This window comes from Hetaerina americana, unplaced genomic scaffold (genome assembly GCF_022747635.1).
Source record: "Hetaerina americana unplaced genomic scaffold, ioHetAmer1.1.p SCAF_39, whole genome shotgun sequence".
NCBI lineage: Eukaryota > Metazoa > Arthropoda > Insecta > Odonata > Calopterygidae > Hetaerina > Hetaerina americana.
In genome coordinates this window covers 3,899,761-3,923,970 of record NW_027286974.1, presented here as the reverse complement: position 1 = coordinate 3,923,970, position 24,210 = coordinate 3,899,761, and the positions used below count along the sequence as shown (strand labels likewise).

At 39.4% G+C, this 24,210-nt stretch overlaps 1 protein-coding gene across 1 annotated transcript; it reads right to left on the bottom strand.

Moving 5' to 3' along the window:
* Positions 1–15,976: 15,976 nt before the first annotated feature.
* LOC139691696 (protein tiptop-like) lies at positions 15,977–20,773 on the bottom strand. The gene has a single exon (XM_071589540.1). It carries the CDS (start codon positions 20,771–20,773, stop codon positions 16,889–16,891), a length of 3,885 nt encoding a protein of 1,294 aa, XP_071445641.1. The 3' UTR covers positions 15,977–16,888.
* Between the last annotated feature and the right edge of the window lie 3,437 nt (positions 20,774–24,210).

Sequence of the window (24,210 nt, the reverse complement as noted above, 5' to 3'; positions counted from 1 at the left end):
CAACCGGACTCCCCGTTCCCCATCCGCACCTGAGAAGTCTGAGACATGTACAGGTTGCGAAGATTAGCCTCCTTTCCCTATTCCAATCTATTCCTATTTTCCGCAATATACTCATTAGTTTTTCCCAATTCACTCTATCAAACGATTTTTCGAAATCTACGAAACAGGCAAATACCTCCTGGTTGTGTTCTATATTCCTCTCTCGATAAATAATCTCATTACTGCAATGGCATCACGCGTACCTCTCCCCTTCCTAAACCCAAACTGATCATCCCCTAAGTAATCATTTGCCCTACTCTCTATCCTCTTGTTTATGATCCTGAGAACAACTTTAGCTGCGTGGGATAGCAAACTAATTGTCATGTAGTCCTCACATGATGTAGCCTTTGCCTTTTTCGGAACAGGAACTAAAACTGATCTCACAAAGTCTTCCGGCCAGATTCCTTCCTCGCGCCTGAAGATCATTTTGTTTGTGATATCCTGAAGCATGTGTGCATTATGTTTTAGCTTACAGTGGTGTATTCCTTCCATAAATATAGGCACTTTAAGAGAATATGTGTGTAATGGAGTCAAATTTATGAAACTGAGGGTGAAATATGAGAAAAAAATTCTTTTTTCGTGTATTTCATAATAGTTGATTCTAAATATTCCGCCAATAAAATGAATTTATCCTTTAGTTTGCATTATTTTTGGAATCAAAACCAAACCTTCTTCCAGTTTCTAGAGTTAATTGAAACCATTCAGCCGAGCACTGGACAGAATGTCAACGCATTTTTCCAGGTCCAGATCTGGAACAAAGCGTTGTGTAGTCGGTCTAAAAGAATTCTCAGTCTAGACAACAATAAGGTCTGTGGCCGAGGATACAATCTACAGGCTGCGATACATATCTACGTGTTTGTACTGATTGGTCAATGTTTTGATGATCAGAAAAAAGGCCTTCTTTCACAAATTAGCCTTGAATATACGAGTAAGTGAAATACTAGGACGATTCGAAAAGTAAGATCTCCTATTTTTATTATTATGGAAAATCAAATTTATTCTCTCATCTTTGCGTACATCGTATGTAAAGATTGAGCATTTAGCTATTTTCTGCATAGTCGCCCTGACGATCAATCACTTTTTGCATCTCCTTGTAAGCAGCTTTTTAATACGGGCGACGTACCTTTCTCCCGCCGCGTCACACGAAGCCGACTGTGACGACTGCTTCTCTTCTGATATAATAAATTCATCCTGCCATTTTGTGGAAGTTTATGTTGAGAAGTGTGTAATGGACATCAAATACGTGCATCGGAAGTGGTGCAGGGAGTTTTGTGATGGCTTGGAAAACGTCCACGATGAGCAGCGGTCGATGGGGCGGCCGTCGGGAGTTTGCCATTGGAATCAACAACGGTGGCTCCAATTGACGAGATATTGCGATATAACCAGAGGGAATTGACCCTTCATTTAGATAAAGGAAGGCCTTAGAATGAATGAAGAGAGAGAGAGAGTGGCTACTTCTCTGTGCTGCAGAATATTGCGTGTCTTGAGGTCAATCTGGAACAAACAAGGTGTCCCTCACTTAAAGGAGTTTGTCTGCATATCATGACAATGCACGTTCACATGTCTTCACATCAAACGACCACCCTACTCAATCAATGCGGCTGGGATACCATAGACCACCCTTCTTACAGCCCGGACGTTGCCCCCAGCGACTAACACTTGTTTCCCGCTCTCATAAAACACCTTGGAGGGCAGAAATCCAAGGCAGACGAGGAAGTGGAAGAACCCTTTTTGAGAAAGGATGGCCTTAATGAAGTGAATTGCTGATAGATAATACAATAAATAGTATGTGCTATCATTAGAAATGGTAATTGAATTATTTGAACTAATGTTTAATGAAATTTAAAGCATTTTTCGAATGTAAAATTTCAGGTAAGTTTTCATTTTGAGGGGTTTAAAATGAATGTCATTTGAGCTTAATAAACATAGCTCTACAAATCCTTTGGAAAGTCTGAAATTTTGATTTTTACCTCTGTCGAATTCAATCGAAACTAATTTTTGAGTTCTTTCCAGAAATAATTAGGTTATATCCCCAAATATATCCTAATTAAATCTTCTATTAGAATTACGTATAGCGTCTTAAGAAAGGCCTACGTCTTTGCAGTATACATTCAAGGCATACACCAAAAGGCATGAATTTATTGTGTTAGGAAGATAATTGAAAACCCCAAAATATATTATGAATTGGGTTTTCTTTGAAAAAATCGAGCATTTTTTTTAAGTTTAAAAAAAACAGAAATCAGGGTCCAAATTTTTCAATTCAATCGACACGAAAATTAACAATTGAAATAAAATTAAAAAATAATACGCATTTCCCAAAGCTTTGATCTTTGTGTTTTCTCATACATATAGTTTTCGCCTAATCTGACGATTCGTCCGCGTGTGTATTCTAATACCGCTCGCTATTGGTTGATGTCGCGTCGGTCAAGGCTTATTCTTGTTTTGACCGAAGGTTATTTGACCTGGACGTGTGCATTAAATTTAATTTATAAAAGAAATATATATTTTTAACCAAAAAGGTCGAAGAGCGAAACCCTCGTCGCTATGGAGACGTATAAATAACTCGTAAATGGAAGGACTTTGGCGAAATTCGTATAATTTCCGTTGAATTCCATCCAGGGCGGGCAATAAACATCGAATTATTGCCGTCGTAGAGGAAAAAATCACGATAAATCTAACATATACTACAAAATTGCATTTATTATTACAATATTTCTTGATCGTACGGTAGATTGAAGGTTTATTTTGGAATTTGACAATAATCAACCAATTTTTTCTTAATTTTTTCGCCAAAAAAAAACAGAAATAACCGCAGCGTAATATCTAAACACGCTAATTGACGAGCTATCTTCGATTGACACAATTTCAACGCTATTATTACATTACTCAGGCATCAATGAAATATCCAACAATATTAGACGTATTTAACTACGTATAATATCAATAAAAATGATTTGTAGACCTTAAAAAAGTGTTTAGGGCTATTAAAAAAATTGAAACATAACCCAAAAACCCCTGAATGAAAAAATTCCGGCTTATTCCAATGTAACAATCACAAGATATACAGGATCGCACCCAAAAGTGGTAAGACTGATTTTCTCCGGCGCGAACGTAGCGGTGGAGGGGGGTCTGCCAGGCAGGGTAAGGTGGAGGGGGCTCTTAGTAACAGACCGACACTAACCGCAGTCGCCTGCGGGCTGTCGTTGAGTGAGGACACCGTTTTTAGTGAAGCAAGTTTTTTGTCCGCGTCGAAAAACAAAATGAATCTGAATTTAGAGCAACGTTATTCCGTGAAGTTTTGTGCGAAACTCGGGAAGACGGCAACTGAGACCCTCGATATGATCAAGCAGGCTTATGGGGACACTGCTTAAGCCGTTCCACAGTATTTGAGTGGCACAAGTTGTTTAAAGAGGTAGGGAGCTCGTTGAAGACGACAATCGCTCCGGACGCCAAGAACCGACACGAATGTGGACAGAGTGAGGACACTGCTGAACACAGACCGACGCTTAACCAGGGAAGAAATTGCAGACCAGTTGGGTCTGTCTGCATCCACATCCAACGCATTATTTCACAGGATTTTCACCCGCCCTATTCTCCCGATCTGGCACCACCGGACTTCTTCTTCTTCCCCCTGATGAAAAGACAGCTCAAGGGACGACGTTTTGACTCGATAAAGGCCGTTCAAGAGGCTTCGACGAGGGTCATCAACGGCATCCCCAAAGAAAATTTCCAGCGGGCGTACGGGGAATGGGAGCAACGTTATACTAAGTGTGTAGCAGCTCAAGGAGCATACTTTGAAGATTATTAAGTCGATGTAAGTATATCGTCAACAAAACTCTTGTAAAAAAATCAGTCCTACCACTTTTGTGTGCGACCCTACTTTCATGCGATTATTACAATGTATATAGAGCTTTTCCCAAAGAAATTGATTCAGAATTCTAATAAGATCTCCCCCCTTTTCGACTTTCTCCCATATTCCCAATAAAACACATTTAAATTTGATAATTAGGGGACTTTGTATATCAATTGGACACAAGATTATTTGGTAGAGACACACACTCAATAAAGCAAAGAAGAAATGACGATGGAAAATTAAAAAAAGCTTAACTACTGCCTTAATTGAAGGAGGATTTCCAAAGGAGGGTGCTTCACTGAACAATGTAGTGGACAAGGAGAAGAAGAATCTGGGATATAAGAAGAACAAGGCATAGAGCCTACTAGGAAGAGAAAGAGAGTGCTTCGAAGAATGGGACAGCAAAATCATGGATGTAGAAGACTAAATCTAAAGTGAAATAAAGTTTAAAATGGCCTCAGTTGGCGTATATTTATAAGACAGTCGTCTTATGAGTATTTGAAGTATCACGTTGTTTAGGTATTTACACGTTAACGTAAAAATATTATCGATTTTATAAAAAAAATGATTGAAATATTTAGAATTTGATTTTTTTAGGATGATACAGAATCAATTGAATGTATACAACGGCTTCAAACATTCATCAATGCGATAAAAAATTGCAAAAATTTAAAAAAGAAACATTTTTTTTAGTTCAAAAGAACGGATCAAAAGTCAAGACAGTTTCGCAATGAGACGCGCAATTTGCGTCGTAATAAAAAAAGATAGATGAGCGAGATGAATGCACACATGGAGACGAATGTAAACGATGTAAAAATGTCGACAAAAAAATTACAACACATGAAAAAAGTAAAATATATGCAAAAAAAAATTTTATTTTAAAATAAAATTAAAAAAATTAATTCATCTCTGCTCAATTTTTAATATGGTAACATTAACGAGTAATTAAAACAGTTATATTAATTTATTCAAATTTAACCTTACGAAGATAAAATTTAAACATTTGCATTTACGATAAAAACGATGTATTTGCAGATAAAAAGTAATTTTTCAAATATGTCTTCGAATTATTGATGAAAATAGATGGGTCCCTTCACGCAAATATCATTATGACATTATTCTTACAGTATTACATCGAAAAAACATTTCATTGTCTTCCACGATAAGGGAATTGTCGAATAAAAAAATATTTAATCAAGGAAGAAAAAATTGATGAAATACAAGGACGATATTATATTAAAAACGTCGCTAAAACCCTGAAAGAATTGATTAATATTCAAGATATGGTAACGCTATGACATTGATCCCGTAAATATATAAATAATATATCTGTACACGTGTATACATCGCAAAAATATGAACTGCATAATTTTACACCAACACACAGTGGTAATTAACCCTAGGGTCGGTTTTGGTAGGTGATGGTACAGTTCATCCAGAACTCTAAAGCCCTATACGGAATAATCTGAAATTCAAGCATTTCCAAGGTATTAAGGAGGGCAAGATCCTTTATTTACCCTGGTAAAGAGAGGGGTTTCCAAGGGATATATTTGGTACCCTGTAAAATATACAAAGATAAGGTGAAAGGCTGACGATCCCCAGAGAAGCTTGAACTGTGCCTCAAAAATTACCTATCATTATTAATTAATATATATATATATGCATATATACTATTAGGTAATCTACCGGTTATGGTTGGTTTTTGGATGGACAAAACTACCAAATAAATATTTCATTACTCCTAACAAAACACAAAAACCAGCAACCAATTCTACATCAGGTCCCTCTTCATCTCTGAGTACTTCCTTCCTCCTTTCTATTCCCTATCCAAGATATCCCTTTCCTGTTCCTTCCCTTTCCTTGTTTGCCAAACATTCTCCCCTCTATAACAGTCTTCAACATCCCACTATTGCAGGTTAGTACGCCCTTCATCCACTTTTCCTGCCTCCTTAGGATATATCTCCCAACAAACCCCTCTCTTCGCCCACCATACCAAGTGCTTCCTCGTTTGTTTTCTTCTCTGTTTATTTGACCTTCTCCATTCTTCTCCACACCCACATTTCAAAAGCCTCCAGTCTACGTCTATCCTCCCGCTTCAATGACCACGTTTCCGCGCCGTACATAGCTACGCTCCATATCAAAGTTTTCTAACGAGTCTTTTCTTAACATCCTTACTCAACGTCCCCGTCATCAACTCCCTCCTCCTTGTGAAAGTCTCTTTGCCTAGCGCAATTTTTCTATATATATAAGGCAAGGCACTATGGGCACCTGCAACTCCACACACGCTGTCATTTTTACCAGATCCCAGATCTTCCTGGGAAACCATAACCGGCACTGGGAATGGAACTGGGCCCCCTACATACCCTAATGTGTGAATTTCAGACGCTGTATAGGGATTAGTACTGGGTGAGCTCTGTATGTGTGTATATATGTATATGTATACATATAAATATATATATATATATATATATATATATATATATATATATATATATATATATATATATATATATATATATATATATATATATATATATATATATATATATATATGTACGTGCACTTAGTCGTAGTCGAGTGAGGATGGCTTCGCTTCTCCGTCTACCCTCGGTGGCGTGGGAGGTAAGTAGTGGGGTCTGGGGTCGGCCGTGGCGTTTGTGGGGAGAGTGAGTGGGGAGTGTGGGGTGGGGGGTGGTTTTTCGAGAGTAGTAGGTATCCAAGAATCCACGGAGGCGTGGTCTTAGACACATAAAGACGCCAAAGGAGAAGGCGGAAGGGGTGAGGAGGGAGGGAGGGAGGGGAGAGAGGGAGGGTAGGAGAGATGGAAGGGGTCTTTGACAGATTGATGGACGGGAGACGTGTTTCGGAGACTGGAAATGGACAACTCCTCCTCCCCCTGCCTCCCCTTCGCCATCCCGGGGTTGGAGGGGAGATGAAGGAGGGTCTGGGGGGAAGGCGGGAGCGGTTTTATCGTCGTGGTGTTGGTGCCTCGTACCTAAAGGAAGCAATTCTTTAGCCGCGCGGTCGGGTGTCGTGGTGTGAGGGAATGGAACACTCACTGGGCGCTCCCGTAAGGGAAATAAAAGAGTCGCGCCGTGCGAGAGGAGACGGGTGTGCCAACCTTCCCGGTTTTTATTGCGGCGAGAGTTTTTAAGGAAGAGGTTTGCTACCAACATGGCGGGTTGTGAAAGATCTCTCTCTGTCTCTCTAAATCTTTGGCGAGGAGGAAGTCCTTTCCGAATTTCAGTCTCGGTGAGAATGTATTCTTATCTTCGTTGGATATATGGTTCTTATTCTTTTGTGAATTCCTAAACTACCATATACCAGCCCTTATATATGTATTTCGAAATATACGAACGAGTATATATACATATATATATACATACTAACGCCGTAGGGTTTTATACTGGGTGAACTCTACCATCACCTATCAAACTGATCGGGTTGATTACTGTGTTTAAGGTTATATACTCGTATATATATATATATATATATATATATATATATATATATATATAGGTTATATATATAGGTTATATATATATATATATAACCTATATATATATATCCCCTATATATATATATATATATAGGGGATCGAGATGGTGCGGGGGCTACCGTACTGGCTTCCCACCCTGAGGGTGCGGGTTCAAATCCCGGCGGTGTTGAATATTTTTCAGAGGTATCTCGATCCTCATTTGAGGTGCTTTGTGGAGGGCACTTTCAGTGAGTACGCCGTCCGTCGGATGGGACGTTAAACTGCTGACCCATTGGCGCCTTTCGTAAAGAGTAGACTAATGCCGACGCCGACGATGTATATATACGAGGTCAGATAGCTTCATCGGCTTGTCTGCCTTCTCTGAGCCAAGTTGCGTGACGCTAGCATTGCCTGTGTTGTTTCTGTGATTGTTTACAATGTTTAAAAAAATTGAGAACGCCGCCAGTTGTGAAGTGAGGGCAGTGATTAAATTCCTCAATGCAAGAAACGTTCGCCCATGTGATATTCATCGCCAATTAAAGGAGGTGTATGGAGACAATGTAATGGACGAGTCGTCTGTTCGGCGGTGGTGTCGCAACTTCAACATGGGGAGGGGGAACACACACGACGATGAGCGTTCGGAGAGACCGTCTGTCATTACAGACCAACTGGTGAGCTCAGTTGACGAATTCGTGAGGAACGATCGGCGCGTCACAATTGATGACATCTGTGAGCATTTTCCCAATGTTTCTCGAACAATTGTTCATGAAATTGTTAAACACCATCTGCATTATGCAAAAATTTGTGCAAGATTGGTCCCTCGCGTATCTCAATGAGCTGGCGGCGAAGGACTATGCAGCAGGAATAAGGAAACTTGTCACACGTTATGACAAATGCCTTAATTTGCTTGGAGATTATGTTGAGAAGTAGTTTAAAGTATCCTCTTTCAAATAAAATTTTTTATGTTTGTTAATATTTACTTTTGTGTCTTTATTTCACGAACGGGTACTACTTTCCGGATGACCCTCGTGTGTGTGTGTGTGTGTATATATATATATATATATATATATGTATAAACCATAAACACAGTAATCAAGGCCGGTTTGGAATGGGTGATGGTAGAGTTCACCCAGCACTAAGCCCTATTTACGGCGTGTGAAATTCATACATTATAAGGGTATTAATAAGGAGGGGCAGTTCCTTAATGCCCTTATGTGCCGGTTATGGTTTCCCAGGAAGACCTGGTACCCGAAAAATCACATAGCTTGGGTGGAGCTGCAGGTGCCGAAAGTGCCTGTCCTGGGAATCGAACCCGGGACCCTCTGGTAGTCAAACGCTCTACCCTCTAGACTACGGTTACCCATTTATATATATATAAATATATATATATATATATATATATATATATATATATATATATATATATATATATATATGCACTCAATATAACAATTGGACATCACAATACATTAATAGCATTTTAAGATGATGATAGGAGGAACATAGGTTCGTCTAGACTTTGTAGGGAGAACAGGTAAAAAGTAAACCCTACCTCTAAGTGAAGAATACAGGGAACCATAAAAAGTTTGAAATATTTCGTATTAGCGATTCTATTGATCTTTCCCACAAAATTTCAGAATCTAATAGGACGCTTCGATAGCTTAAATGGCAGAAGCACTGGATCGGACATCGAGTGGGATCCGGGTTCGAATCCCGGTCAAAAGACGATTGTTTTTTACACTCTCAAATTGTTGCATTGAAATGTATATTAGCGGATGACTGATTTGTTAAAAGCTACTGTTGTGACATCTCTATCGCTGTTTTATGGAATTCTTAAAAGCAGCTGAAGTGATTCTAAGGATATATTCTAGAGGCGGAGTAAAAACATCATTGAAATAAATGATTACTTAGGGGATGATTATTTCAGGTGTACAAAGAAGGGGATAGGCATGAAATAAAGTGCCATTGCAGTAGTAATAATGTCACTAATCAACAGATAGTAATATACAATTAATAAAGACGTATTTGCCTGTTTCGTAGATTTCAAAAAGGCGTTTGATAGAGTGAATTGGGAACAACTAATGCGTATTCTGCAGAAATAAAGGAATAGATTGGAGAGAAAGGAGGCTAATCTTCGCAACCTGTACATGTCTCAGACTGCTTAGGTACGAGTGGGGAACGGGGAGTCCGGTTGGGCAGTGTTAGGAAGAGGTGTAAGGCATGGGGTGTATCCCATTATCACCGTTGCTGTTCAACCTGTATGCAGAGGAAATGATCAAAGAGGCATGGGAAGAACTGGAGGTAGGAATGAAAGTTGGCGGGGAATTCATTTAAAATCAGTTACGTTTGCTAATGACCAAGCTTTAGTTTGTCAGTCAGACAAGGGGCTGCAAGCATTGCTTAGTGAGTTGGAAATTCAGTGAGACAGGTATGGGATGAGAATCAATATTAATAAGTAAAAGAAAGGTTATGCGATTTTCCAGAAAGAAAAAGGCTAAGCTAAACATTAGAATAGGAGGGCAGAAAGTGATTTGGACCAAAGTTGTATCAAAGTAGGAATATATTAAAATATGGACAGGAGACCAATCCGTAACCTGTCTATTAGTCTGCGAAAGGAAAAATAGGCTAAGATGTTCTACAGAAAAATGAAGCAGTGGGAACAGTTTGGTCTTTGTTGGAACAGTCTCTGGAAGTGTGTGTGCTTTGGACCAAAGTAGTGGAAGTATAAATGTAGACGTAAGGAGAAAAAGAAGTGAGTCATATATTAATATATAAGGAGCAGAAGAGAAGCTTACAGAACACAGTACAAGGAGGAGGAGGAAGAGGGAATTAGCGAGAGATATGATACAGAGGAGACATTAGTGGGAGTATAAGTAAGATGTTTCAGAAGAAAAGGCTCCTTTGAATACACACTTTGAGATATATATATATATATATATATATATATATATATATATATATATATATATATATGGTGAGACGGTGGTCCAGCACTGCTGACCGAAGTGCCCGGGTTCGATTCCCTTATAATATGTGAATTTTATGTATATATATATATATATAAAATCTATATATATATAACCATAATCACAGTAATCAACCCGAAGTTCGGTTTGGTTGGCGATAATAGAATTCACCCAGTCCTCACCCAATTTGCAGGGTATTAAGGGGGGCCAGTTCCTTAATACACTGTGCCGGTTATGGTTTCCGAGGAAGATCTGGTCCCGAAAAATCACATAGCTTGGGTGGAGCTGCAGGAGCCCAGAGCGGCTTACCCGGGTATCAAACCCGGTTCACTTCGGTCAACAGTCCAACGGTCAACCTTCACGACTATATGTATATATATATATATATATATATATATATATATATATATATATATATATATATATATATATATATATATATATATATATATATATATATGTATATATATATACATATATATATATATATATATATATATATTTATATATATATATATATATTTATATACACATATATTACATATATATACAAACACTTATTGATAAAGGTAAAATAATTATTCTATGAGGTATTTCAAGGTTATTGATACGAAATGAAAACATTTTCTTTAATTTTAAATACAAAGGAAGCTTATTTATTTTCTTAATTCAATTGTTTATTACATGATTTGGATATGATGCAAAGATCACGGCTTTAATTAATAATTACAAACCACAAAATCCATTTTTCCTCAATTTCGTTGTGGCGTTTGCGGTCCACATTTCGGGCCGCATCAACCAACATCAATTCAACACCTCTCTCTCTCTCTCTCTTTCTCTCTCTCACATACTTTTTTTCTCGTTCTGTTTGTGTTAATTTTTTTTAATTTATCAGTTATTCTTGGAGTGAGCAATTTCTTTTTTTTTCATAGATATATATATACGTTGAGATTAGTTTTTTCAATGACCCACACGTTGAAATTTGCCATTGGAACTGCGATGGACTTTTTAGTATTTTTCATTTCGTTTTTTGTGTCCTTAAATAGGTTTTTTTTTAAAAGAATTTGAGTTTTCGAGAAAAAATTTTGAGAAATTGTTTTGCCAAAAACACTTCATATTGTTAATGAAAAAACGGAAATATAAAAAGAAAATAAAATTGAGGAAGTTTTTACGGAAACATTTTCAGGAAAAAAATTTTCGTGAAATTTTTCACAAAAAGATTTTTTTTATGTATTTCAAATATCTTTCAAAATCATTTTTCGGACCCTTCGCCGAAAAAACAAAATTTTAAGTAAAAACCCGGAATTATTAAAAAGAAAATAAATGAATTTTTTCAAAAAATTTTGAGAAAAAAATTTTTTTCGTGAATATTTTCCAAAAATAAAATAAAAAATTGTTTTTTAAAATCATGTAACTATGCATAAATAAATGAAAGGATAAGAACAAATGCGAATGATATTCAGTTGTTTTAACAAAAACAACTTAAAAAAAGGTATTCCTGCCTGATATAATTAAACAAAAAAATAAGCAAAAACTCTGTAAAAAATATAAATTTTTACCGATTTGTATTGAAAACTTTATATTCATTTCTCCGCACACGTACACAGAAAATAATAATAATAATTAAAAATTTCTGCCAAAGCGTGTATCAAATGTATAATTTAAGTACATTTACGGGAATTTGAAATAAATAAATAAACTTTATTACAAAAAAATTAAACGAAATAAAAAATAAAAAAGTTCGCAAAAAATTGCGAATATTGCCCTACATAAAAAATATAGTCGAATATTATTTGCATAAGGCAGGTTACAACAGGTAAAACTGTTTCCGAGGTTTTCCCGAGAACTTCAGGTTTTTCTTGATATACTCGCAAAAAATCGACTTAACCGAGATATCGATCAATCGCCAAATAATCGATCATGTGTATCATGTAGTTAAAGACGTTATTTCATGTAAAATAAATGATTTACACTCAAAATTATACAGTAGAATTTCATTTAACATGATGTAGAAGTTACAATGCGTCGGGAAGAATATATGATAATTGAAAATATGAAATTTCTCTCATTTAATTTGATTTTCAATTAAATTTTCAAAAGAATTCCGCCATTTTGTTTGTTTACCTTAACGACGCGGACACAAAATGGCGGACAATTGTTCAACTTTTCCAAGAATTCTAATTTAATTAATTTTACATTAATATCCTTCACAAAAACATTGGTTTTAATTTATAAACAGAATGGAAATTGGATCAAAATAATATTGTTTCAAGAACCTGAAAGAATTTGGTCGAAACGTTAGTAAGGCGTATAAAAACATTGAAATCTACGGATCATAATAACCACGTTTCCATGTCTCAACGTTTGTTTGGTCACCATGACGATGTGTAAACGTGAAAACATAAATTTTTCGAATGGTTTTTATAAATTCGGGGAGAGTAAAAATTTTATATATAACTTCAAAAAGCCTTCTTAATTACAGTAAAAATTTCCAAATCAGTAGGACAACCTCGTAATACATACGTGAATGAAATCAGTTGAAGTTCTAAGCACGTTTAACAATCATTTAATTCAAAAACACGTTCGGGAAACGAAACTTAGTTGAATACTTCACGCAACGCCGGTCGCCATCTTGTTACGTTGCCATGACGACCAACAAAATGGCGGCCGAGGTTTTTGTTTTTGAGAGAAAAAGTCCACCGAGTCCGTTCCTTCAGGCAAATATGTTTGCTGACGTCATTTTAGACCCACCAAAAAAAATTTTTGTTTTCAATACCATGCTTCAAATACAAATCACAGCATTATAATGGATACAATAGGTTTCACATGAGTTTAATACGTCTTCTTATTCTTCAAGTCTTCAAGGATTTTGATAGGTATACGTAATAAATACCTATGTCTCAGATAAACCGGTTCCGGAATCGGTTTTTTAAAATATTGTTGGCACCACCGCAAAAAAACAAAATTTCATTTTTTTCCTCAATAATAATTACCTACGATTGTAACCATATTTTAAATTTCGTCTTGTTTTTTTATATTCAACTGTGTTCAATTCTAAAATGCTATTTATCATTCTTTTAAAAATTGATTATTATTTTAAAAAAACAAAACAAATTTTTTTTAAATCAAATATTTTTTTTAAATCTCAACGCCTATGCCAAATTCATTATTTTTTTATTCAATTTTTTCGAATATGATATATTTAAAAAAAATCCTCCTTTAAATGTCCTCCTTTTCCTTATTTATTCATTCATCCAATCGTCAATTTTTTTAAATTCATTGCAATTTTTTTTTAATCCGGTTTCTAAAGCAAATAGTCTCAAATAGTTTTTAAGCATATTTTAATAATATTTACAAATTGAACATAAAAAAGACTGCCATTTTGAGCGTTTAAAGCCAAAAAACACACTTTCTCTATCATTCAATTTCTTCCCAACATTTCTCTTCAAAAGAAAATATTGGAATATTTTAATTTAATCAACAAATAAATTATAATTATGTACAACTGAGAGCTCGTATTTTAAATATTCAAATATGTTAATACCTATTTTTTTTCAAAATATCCAAATCGACGTTGCGCCGGCGGCCATGTTTTTCCATGCATCCATCTTGTTTGAGGGCGTTCCTAGGCAACCGCGGACATGTGACTCGAACCAATACGCGGAGGAAATATTGTTTATTGTGCGAAACGAAAAAAATGATGCAATTCGACCAGATAAGACGGATTATATGAATCGAAATTACATATTTAAATGGAAATAATTTTGATTTAATTTAGGATTTCAAATTCTTTAGATTCCAGTCAATTTAGTTTTCCAAATCCTAATCAACATTGCGCCGGCGGCCATGTTGCCTGCCGCATCTTGATTGGCACGATCGTGCGTTGCTAGGAAACCGCGGACACGTGGCTCAATCCAATGCGCGAACAAAATTTTGCTAATTTTTTGCGAAACGTAACAAACTGACGAATTCAGACCATAAAAAAAACGGATTTTATGAATGGAAATTGATATTAAATAGGAAATAATTTTGATTTATATATATATATATATATATATATATATATATATATATATATATATATATATATATATATATATTTACAGCGATAGTTTAACAGGGAATGAATACCAATAAAACAGTTTTCAAAGCTGTAATTACGTAATACGAAAACGGAAAAATAATTTCGGACGCCATCTTGTATGACGACGCGATGACGTCACCGAGTCCACAAAATGGCCGACAAATTTTTCTGTCTGGAGGAGAACTTTTTGAAATTGTTCCAAAATAAGAGAAATTTACGGAAAAAAACCTTATTTTTTTATGCATATCATTCTCACATGGCCTTATGCGTCCTGAAATTTCTTAAAGTAATTTTCAAATGTACAATTGAAATTTTATCTTTCCGTTCTGTTTCTTTTAACAGTTTTTTACGTATATAAAGTTGCCACCATTGTTTCTCAAACACTTCACCCCAATTACTCAACTCCCAGTCCATCTTAGACATACATATTAGACCAGTCACACGCACACACGCACGCACACACAATTTTTTTATCACACACAGATCTTGAGAAAAAACGAAAAAAAAACATTTGTAACATTTAAAAAAATTAATACTGCCAAATATTTTTGAGGAAGATCATGTTTTTTTAAAAACATATTTATATATATTTATTCATTTAAATATATATATAATACGTTCTTCATTCTTTACGGAGGTAAATTGAGTCTTAGTGTGAGCATCAGGACATCTGTCTTTTCCATCATTGACCCCATTAAAACAGGCTTGCCAAACGCACAGAGGACACACCAACACAACTAGATGAAAAGAAAACATCTAGTGAGCAAATGTAATTTCATGTAACGCACTTTTATTCCCGAGGAAACCACCGTGACGCAGCTCTGTAACTCCACAAACCGTTCGTGCACGTTTTCTCACCACCTAGAAATGCGTAACGCGTAACGTAACGCTGGTGTAACTTACGCAATTAACGGTGCGTGACAATCGTTACTATTTAACGGCACCGCAAAGTTGATCAAGTGGAAGGGAGAGTTAATTTAGAGTCAGTTCAGTAAAGTTGAATAATGCAAGTTGACCCGTTGACGTCACGATACAATATAACGTTATCCCATTCAGTCACGCTCAAGGTCACTACCATGACTACAAACCACTCGACAGGTGTTTGGCCCGCTTACAACTTTTTCACCTCTGCCAAACTTTTTGCATGACACAAATGACCGGTAGAAAAAAACCGAACCAAATCACCAGAAGAGCCAAACCAGACACCATAGGAGTTTCCACGGTGACTAGCAACAAAGGGTCACGCCAGGGTGTTCCTCATCGAACGTGACAAGCACAGCTTACACAGCACCACACTTCGGGAGTCCATCGTCGTGACGACAAAACCATTGTTGGTTAACTCGATGTCTTCAAATCAACAGAACGCTACCGTTACCACAGTTATCCCAACACTCACAATCACACACACACACATATTCGGTTGCCTAGACAACTAAGAACAATTGAAGACGGGTCTTCACGTATACTTCAGAATCGCCCGTGCATAATTTTGCGCTGGCGATTATCCACCGTAACAGTCGATTCTCAACCGACAAACGGATGCGATTAATTACAATTTATATTTAATCCCTTAAACATTATTATTGCACTCGAATCACAATTAAATAGAGCAATTTAAGGTCTATTTCTGACGATTCCCTAAATCGTTTTCAATTCATTTATCAGCCTTCAATTGATTCGTATGTAACGCCCGATCGTCGTCAAAAGGCTCAGAGGAACAATGAATAATTCACACCTTCGCACAGTCGTCTGTCACTTTTTTCCATCTATACACACCCAAACACCCCTTCTCTCGTTATACGTAACGCATAGCGTTCTTTATTTTTTAAATATGGCCGTGAGAGAAGTGACTTCAATGCTTTTTTTCTTTTTTTTTGGTCGTCACGTCACGATTACTGTCTTTTGTCACAGGTCACGCGTGAAGGCTAACGCATAACGCGTTGTACCTAACGCGTAACGCGTCACACGTTACGCCAGACCTAATTTATGCCACTTGTGTGTAGATGCCGATACTATTTTCTTAGGGGTATTACATTTCTACGGTGTAATATCGGTTCTGGAAGCATGTCGTCTTTCAAGTAACGCCTGAGAGGGTGTTGGACAACATTTCCGCTCCAACAAAACACAACCTCTGCCAACAAAAACGTTCGCCCCCAAGACAACTTTTGTCCACAGTTAGAGTCCGTATTGGACGAGAACACACTTCAAAAAAATAACAAAAGTTAAAGAGATCAAATTGAGAATAATACGAAGAGATCCAATAGCCAACATTTTGGGGTCAAAGGGGTCAATTGAGGAACTAGTAGTCAACGAGGCAGTCAAGATTCTGTCAAAGACACAGGCACAAGTAATCCTCAGTTCATCCAAAATCCCCCCACCCGAAAACATGGCATCATTCCACGCAGAACGTTGGCCAATAAAAAATTGGATACGAGATTAAACAGATCTTAATCCAACTTTTTTGGCTTTCAAACATACTTGCTTGAAAGCTGCTTCGCTAGTTCTGTATACTTTAGAAATTTCGAATGCGGACTTTCATCGGAAGAGCTAGTTCCAGGAGGTGTCGTGGATACCTGTGGACTTCTGCTTTCCGGGCCGGTACTGCCACCGGCAGACGCCTGGTTCTTAGGTGACGAAACCTCGTTCCTACCACCCGTACTAGAATTCCCAACATCCTGAGCAGACTGACCACCACTCCCTGACCCTTGAGGGGACGGTTCTGGCAACTGTCCATCTTTAACGAAGTGCATCTTTGAAAGATGATGCCTGTAAGCACCCTTGGACACGAACGGAGTCTCACAGAAGGCGCACTTTAGAAGGGAATCGCTAACTACAGCATCGTTGCATGCCCAACTGAATGCCAAGATAGCTCCAGGGTTACTAGGAGATGTGTTTGAGGATGAAGGATAGTTTGCGTTCAGAGTAGAGCTGGTTGACCCCACACTAGGTGACCTGGCTAGTACGGATTGGTGACCAGCTGACCCTGAGTGGTTGTGATGTGATTCCGTCTTGTCGCAAAGTTTCTGAAGGGCTGCAAGTGGGTGTGAGGTGGTAACTCCAGTTGCAGAACCGGAAGATGTAGCCTGTCCACCACTCTGGTTGTCACCAGATAGACTGTCGAACATTGAAGATAAAGCACCAAGACTACCAGCTGCCTGAGCCTTTGGGCTGCCCTTGGAGGAATCATCGTCCTTCTCCCCATCTACCTCAACTTTGACCTCCTGGTTCCCTTCAGTCTTTATGTCAACCTTTGACCTATCCTCAGAAGACTTGGAAGACTTTGGTGTCCGGGGCTCATCTTTGTCTTCAGGAACTGTTTTCTCCGTGTGTTCTTCATTGTCCTGTTCACCTTCAGCCTCTTCAGGGTCACGTTCGCTGTTGACCTCTTCCTCAACCTCCTTTTTGACCTCAGGATCGGATTCCTTATCAGTATCTCTACTGTCGACCTTTACAGAATCCTTGACCTCCTGAGTGCGGTTTTCTTCTTCTTCGCAGGTCTTTTCCCCTTCTGCTGAGACGTTTGTAGAGATCTCCTTGTCCGGTTCATCCTCGCTACTGACAACATCATCCTTCTTCTCACGTTTTTCCTCTGAGGTAATTGGCGTAGCCGGCTGTGAAGTGGGTGGGGTAGAATTTGCTTGGTTGACGGCAGAAGGGGTTGATACCGGTGGGGACTGAAGTGCTTCAGGGGTTGAACGTGGGGTTAGACTCTTCTGTCGCCGTTCGGGAGGTGTGACAGAACCTCCTCCGCCACATCTATCTGATACTGAGCTGCTCTCGCTACCGCTTCGCTCTCTTTTGCCCGCTGTTCCGGATTGTGCTACAGGATTTAGTAGCCCACCAAACTGGCCATAGGCGTGGTAACCCCTTAGAAGGTTCATCGTGTGTGGGTCTACCAGTGGTTTTGTGTAGTCGACTGTCTCATCGATACCCAACCTCTTTAAGATACTTGAGCCAATTGGTTGGGTACCTGGAGCGATGTTACCGGTTCCTCCAGCTGCCATACCACCCGCGTATCCCTGCCTCATCCTGGAGTCAAAACTCTTCTCAATTAGCTTTTCAATCGCGTTCAGAACGGATGGCGACGATCCGGGGAGACCACCCGAACCTAATGGGTTATCCCCCTTCGAGGAACCGGTATTTTCTGACTTGTCCGGGGTGGAGATCTTGAGATTTGGTCTCTGTGGAGGTGGAAGGGTGCTGCCATCTGGAGTCCTGGCTCCAGCCGCGGCTGCTGCTGCTGCGGCTTCCTGGACTTCACTCATCAGAGCACTTTTCAGTAGATTTCTCTGCTGGTTCAAGCTGGTAACGTTGCCTCCCACACACTGTCTAATGTGCTCTACAAACATGGCGGTCTCTATACGTTCTCCGCACTTCTCACAAGTAATCCTGCCACCTCCCGGGTTCGCCAACATTGCCATATTGCCAGACTTCCCATCTCCTCCACCGTTTTTCAGTTCGTTCTGAGCTCGTTCCAGTTCTAGAAGCTTTCTGACCGGGAGAGATTTCTTCCTCTTTTCCCTTGCTGCTATTGCCGATGCGCTGTTGCCAGTTCCCGAGCCACCTCTCCTCCTAGCCTGAGCACTGTTGCCAAGTTGACCCGCCGCTCCGCCTTCTGTTATACTCCTCATTATGTGTTCCTTGTAGTGGGCGTTCTTAACCATGTGATTGGACAGTTCTTTGAGGCTTCCAAAGGCCTCATCGCAGACTTTACAGGTCAAAACGGCCGTGACGTGACCTCCTTGCGAGCCGGCGTTACCAGATGAGCCTCCAGTAGTGTTGCTATTGGAGTTACCTCCAGCACCTCCCCCTCCAGTGCCTCCTCCAGATCCTCCAGTTCCTCCGGAACCACCCCGATCGTCTGCTGACTTCCAGGATATGATCTGCTCTTGTGAGACTATGTTGGTGTAATGCTGGGTCTGCTGCATGTGTGAGGTCATTTCAGCAAGTGATCTGAAACTCTGCCCGCACCACATACACTTCAATATCTGCCTCGTCTGCTCAGCCCCTTTGCCCAGCCAAACATCTTGACCCCTGACCAACTTCCGAGGAAGAGGCATTGTTTCCTTAATGAGCAAACTAAGATCTTTCCCACCCTGCTGGTTTCCTGAAGACGTATTTCCGGAACCGCCAGGAGCCCCTCCTTGGTTCCCGGACATATTAGACGTCGACTGAACCGTTGATGACTGCTGTTGCGATGACTGCGATGTGGATATGGCAACGCTGACCGGAACTTGACCCTGGGGCATTCCCTGGACACCGCAGTGCTTGGCTTCTTTCATATGTACGGTGAGAGCTGAGAGTGACTGGAAACTTTGTCTACACCAAACGCACTTCAGGACGTCTCTCGCCTGCTCTGCTCCTTTGGATAGCCAGTGAGATTGCCAGGCACTCTGTCTGGAAGATACTGAACCGCCACCGGTAGAACCTGCGCCAGTACTTTGGTGCTGGCGTAAGTACGAAAGGGCAGCTGCATCATCCCTAACCGAATCACTTCCAAGCTTGCTAAGTTCACTCATCTTCTCTAAGGCCTTAGACGCATCACTGGGTGCGACAGATGATGACATGTTGTACCCAGGTGAGCTGGTCATACTACCTTTGACCTTACCGTTCCACGGATCCGGCGAGGATTGCCTGAGAGAATTGGACTGGGTGGTGGGAGTTTGATGATGATGGTGGTGGGTCTGAGCCGACTTTGAACTCTGATAGAATGGGTAAGGGAGGGTTTGAGCTGTTTGTACCGGTGTCGCTCCTGTAGACCACGGTGTTGGAGGTTGTTTGAATCCTTCCGATCTTCCCTGTTGAGAGGACCGCCTATGTGGGAGGAGGTGACTGGCTATAGATGATGCTAGCGATGCAAGCGGTGACATTGACGTGGTTGGGGTACTGGCACCAACGTGGAGGTTCTGTGGTGTTTGACTAGCGGTTCCCGGCACAGTTGACACGGAGATGTCCTCAGAACTTGCCAATCTCTGTCGTTTTCTCCTGTTCACGCTCAAGTCTAGAGGACTGCTCAGGTCTAGGGTAGCAACCTGAGGCGTAGTTGGTTTACTCAAGTTAAGGACACCACCTTCTTCTTCTATAGATTCCTGGTCCATGTCTGATTCTGCATCTTCTTCGCTATCGACGTCTTCACCGCTGTCCCTACCGCCATCCCGTCTTCTACACCTCTTCCTGCCTTTGGTGCTGAAGTCCAGGATCTCTGCATTTCCACTGTTCCCTGATTCAACCTGGACGACTGGTCTGGATGCTGATAGGACACCAGGGACTGAACCCAAGATGGTTGCAGCAGCAGAAGGGTTGAGCATTACAGCGGGTGGAGTGGTCAGGATTGTAGCTGCTGGACCCAACATGGCTGCAGTTGGGTGGAGCGGGATTGGTTGATGGTGTCCCTGAGGGATCACGTGAGGTGGTCGGTGGATCTCGATGATTGGTTGGATCTGTGGGGTCAGCAACGGCGTTGCCAAACTTGGTGAGGACGCAGGTGGTGACGGTGATGGGGTAGTCGGTTGAGACGCTACTGTCGCACCTCCACGTGGGCTGTTTGGATCCCTGGGGACATAGAAGATCGTGGAGGTTAGAGGATGTTGTAAAAAGTGGACTCACTCCCACATGCAAATTAGGGCCAAACCAACTTCCAGCCAACATTCAGTAGGCACCCATGCAAGGAATTAAGCTTAGCAGAACAGGCTTAGATCTCTAGCATTCCAGATATTACTAAAAAAAGAAAATATGTCCCGATTGTAAACGGAGATCAAGAGGTCAGAAGATGTTGTATAATCTGGACTAGCCCGGAACTCATCCCAACATGCCAATAGGGCCGAACCAACTTCCAGCCAACATTCAGAAGGGTCCTTGCAAGGCCTTAAGCTATTTAGAACTGGGTACAGAATAAACCTATCACCTCCAAGCTCAATACTATGCACTATGTCTACCAAATCAGACTTTACGATAGGTTTGATATTACAGGAAGCTTGATAATGTGTCCCAAATACCAAAGGAAAAGAAGACATGTATGTTTTCATTCTTCCTTTAGGTTGAATAGGCATAATGCTTGCTTAATTCATTTGTCCAGTAACCTTAGAAGCAACATGCATGAAGCGGTACAATTTCTATAACGCCCAACTGTCAACAACTCTTTCGCATATCGTATCGAATCGCGAAGTATTCCCGAGCATATACATGCAGAAAAAAACACATTTAAATACGTGAAAATGAATATAATTCAATTAAAACGAAATGAGTTTAAATGATAAATATACGGTTTTCTTTTAAAATTACGCAAAGAGTATTACTAAATACGAAAAAAAATCGAAGTTTGCGAGGTATCCAAGGCGGCCATGTTTTGTCAACACGAAAAGTTGAGAAACGAAATACTAATTTGAACGAACGGTAACATTTCGACAAAATTAAGGTGGATAGAACCAAAATTAAAGTATAATCTGTTAATTAAAGCATTATGCCATATTAGAGGAGTGAATTGAACCGGTGAGGTGATGAATCAAGATGGCCGTCTTACCTTGTGACGAGGGCTTCTGGTCCTAGCATCCTCCCTTCCGATGACTTGTTTAGATTGAGCACCTTGTCACCTTCGGAATGAGGGGTTTCCGAAGATTCCTTGACCTCTCCCGGCGGCCCTTGGGCACCGACGCCTTCTTCAGTAACCTCGCGTCGCTGAAGGTCGGTGTCGCCTTCCTCAGCGACGGCGAACGACGCTGATTGGCCCTCTGTCTCTTCTTCTTCGTCTTGCGAATGATCAGAGGCGTCCTCTTCCTCTCCGTTAGAAGACCCAGTGTCTAAGTCGCCCTGCTCGGAAACCTGGTGCTGTTGCGATGGAGACCTTGGAGGCCCACCGCCCTCCCCTTCAACACCTTCCCCTGCGAAGGAAAACAAAACAAAAGAGTGGTGAATTTCGTCGAAAAAAAACAGTTGTGTCGCGAGAAACGCACAACGATTAAAAAATTCGCGAAGGAAACCGATCACAATAATGTTCAATGTAAACAAACATCAAAACTTCGAAACATCTGCGTTGACAACAACATTGATCGTGTGCTGTCCTGTGTTCGGCGGATCGTCGCGCTGTGCGTATAGTGTACCAGTTATGTTATTACTGTTTTTCTAAAATTGGAAATTGAGAACGAAATCATGAAGCAGCGAATCGAAACATCAAGTTTTTACGGTGAAGTGAAGTGGTAAAAGTTGTCGTATGAAATTGCTGTTGAAATCTACTGAGAGCTGTTTATACGGTGATAATGCTTTCTGAAGAAGAATACAACGTTTTCAACTGACGACCTTAGATAAAATACATGTGTATTCTTCCATCCATCCTTCTTACCGATTAGCTTTCACAAGGCCTCCGTTCGCGCATTTAATAGACAGGGTAGTGTGATTTTTCTATGCCGGATCTGTCGAGTAATTAAGATTTTTTTGAGAGTTTTTTCGGCATAATTTTTTAGACGGACTGCGTAGTTTTTTCCTCAATTTACCCTGTATTGATTATTTTTAAGGTGGTAATTTTTTAAATTTTTTTATTATATATATTTAAGCTATGTTTTAGGAAGATGGATGTGATTTTTTGATGCGATAATTAGTTGAAAAAGTTCCTTGAGTTCCTTGAAAAGGTTTGAGTCACCCAAAGGAAAGGATTTCATTGATTGAGTTGATAAATTCATCTTTTTTATGTTCGAGGTTTAATGGGATCCAAAAATACCTCACCTTGTGGTCACGGGAGTAACGTACACACCCTCCATTGTACATTAGTGACCAAATTTGTTGGGAGGGGTCATAAAATGTAAGCGAACTGGACGTAATAGACTAAATTCAGAACGCATTTGTGAGACTAGTGTGTGGGAATCCTATAAATAGTGGAATGGGTCTTCGGAAGGGCATTTGACATTAATGTACAACCTAATGACCTCCAGGGGGTTTGGGCAAAAGGTTCGATTGGAATAAATAAAAAATTAAAACAAGAGATTGGAACACTAATAACGATAAACAAACGGAGAAAATGTTATTTCCCAATTCGTAATATGAAATTGAAAACCTTGATTACCTTATATTTTACACCATACGAACATCACAGCCCGCCGACATTTTATTATCGCCTTCCGACTGCAATTTCGCATTATTTCTGCGAATTCCAAGAGTGTGGGGAGGAGAGGATATAGAGGGAAGGAATGGGAATACAAAAAGGAGAAAGCAAAAGCGTACTTATGTTGGTCGGAGGAAAAATGTAAACAAAAAAAAATTGACAACGGAAAGCGCGGGAAATTTATCGAAGGGAACAAAAACGAAACGATATTGCGCGAAAGACAAATTTACAGAGAAATATTTAGAGCAAAAAAAGATGAATAAGAAAAAAAAAGACTAACTAAGAGCGCAAGACGCTCATTCTTGACAGACAATTGAATGTCACGCGGCGACAAAAAAACTGCGAAGTAATTGAAATCATTTGTTTATTTATTAATGAACTAAGTCGAAACAAATTTTTATTTGTTTATTTACTGAAAAAACAAACACGAGACGAAAATTATTTTTTTGTTTATCTACCTAAAAACAAAGCCGCAACAAACATTGTCCTTTGATTATTTATTTCAAAACAAAAGTTAAACGGAAATTATTTGTTTATGAACTTAGAAACTCACTAGAAACGAAACTTTTCTTTTCTTTTTTTGCCTACAAGCAAATTCAAAGTGAAAGTTATTGGTTTATTTACTCAAAAACCAACTGTAAACGAAAATTATTTGTTTACAAACATACATTTGTTTATTTACTAAAAAACAAAACGAAA

Bases quoted from the DNA above. Each gene is read 5' to 3' on its own strand.
- LOC139691696 (XM_071589540.1), bottom strand. From the start codon at position 20,773: ATGTTGGGTCCAGCAGCTACAATCCTGACCACTCCACCCGCTGTAATG.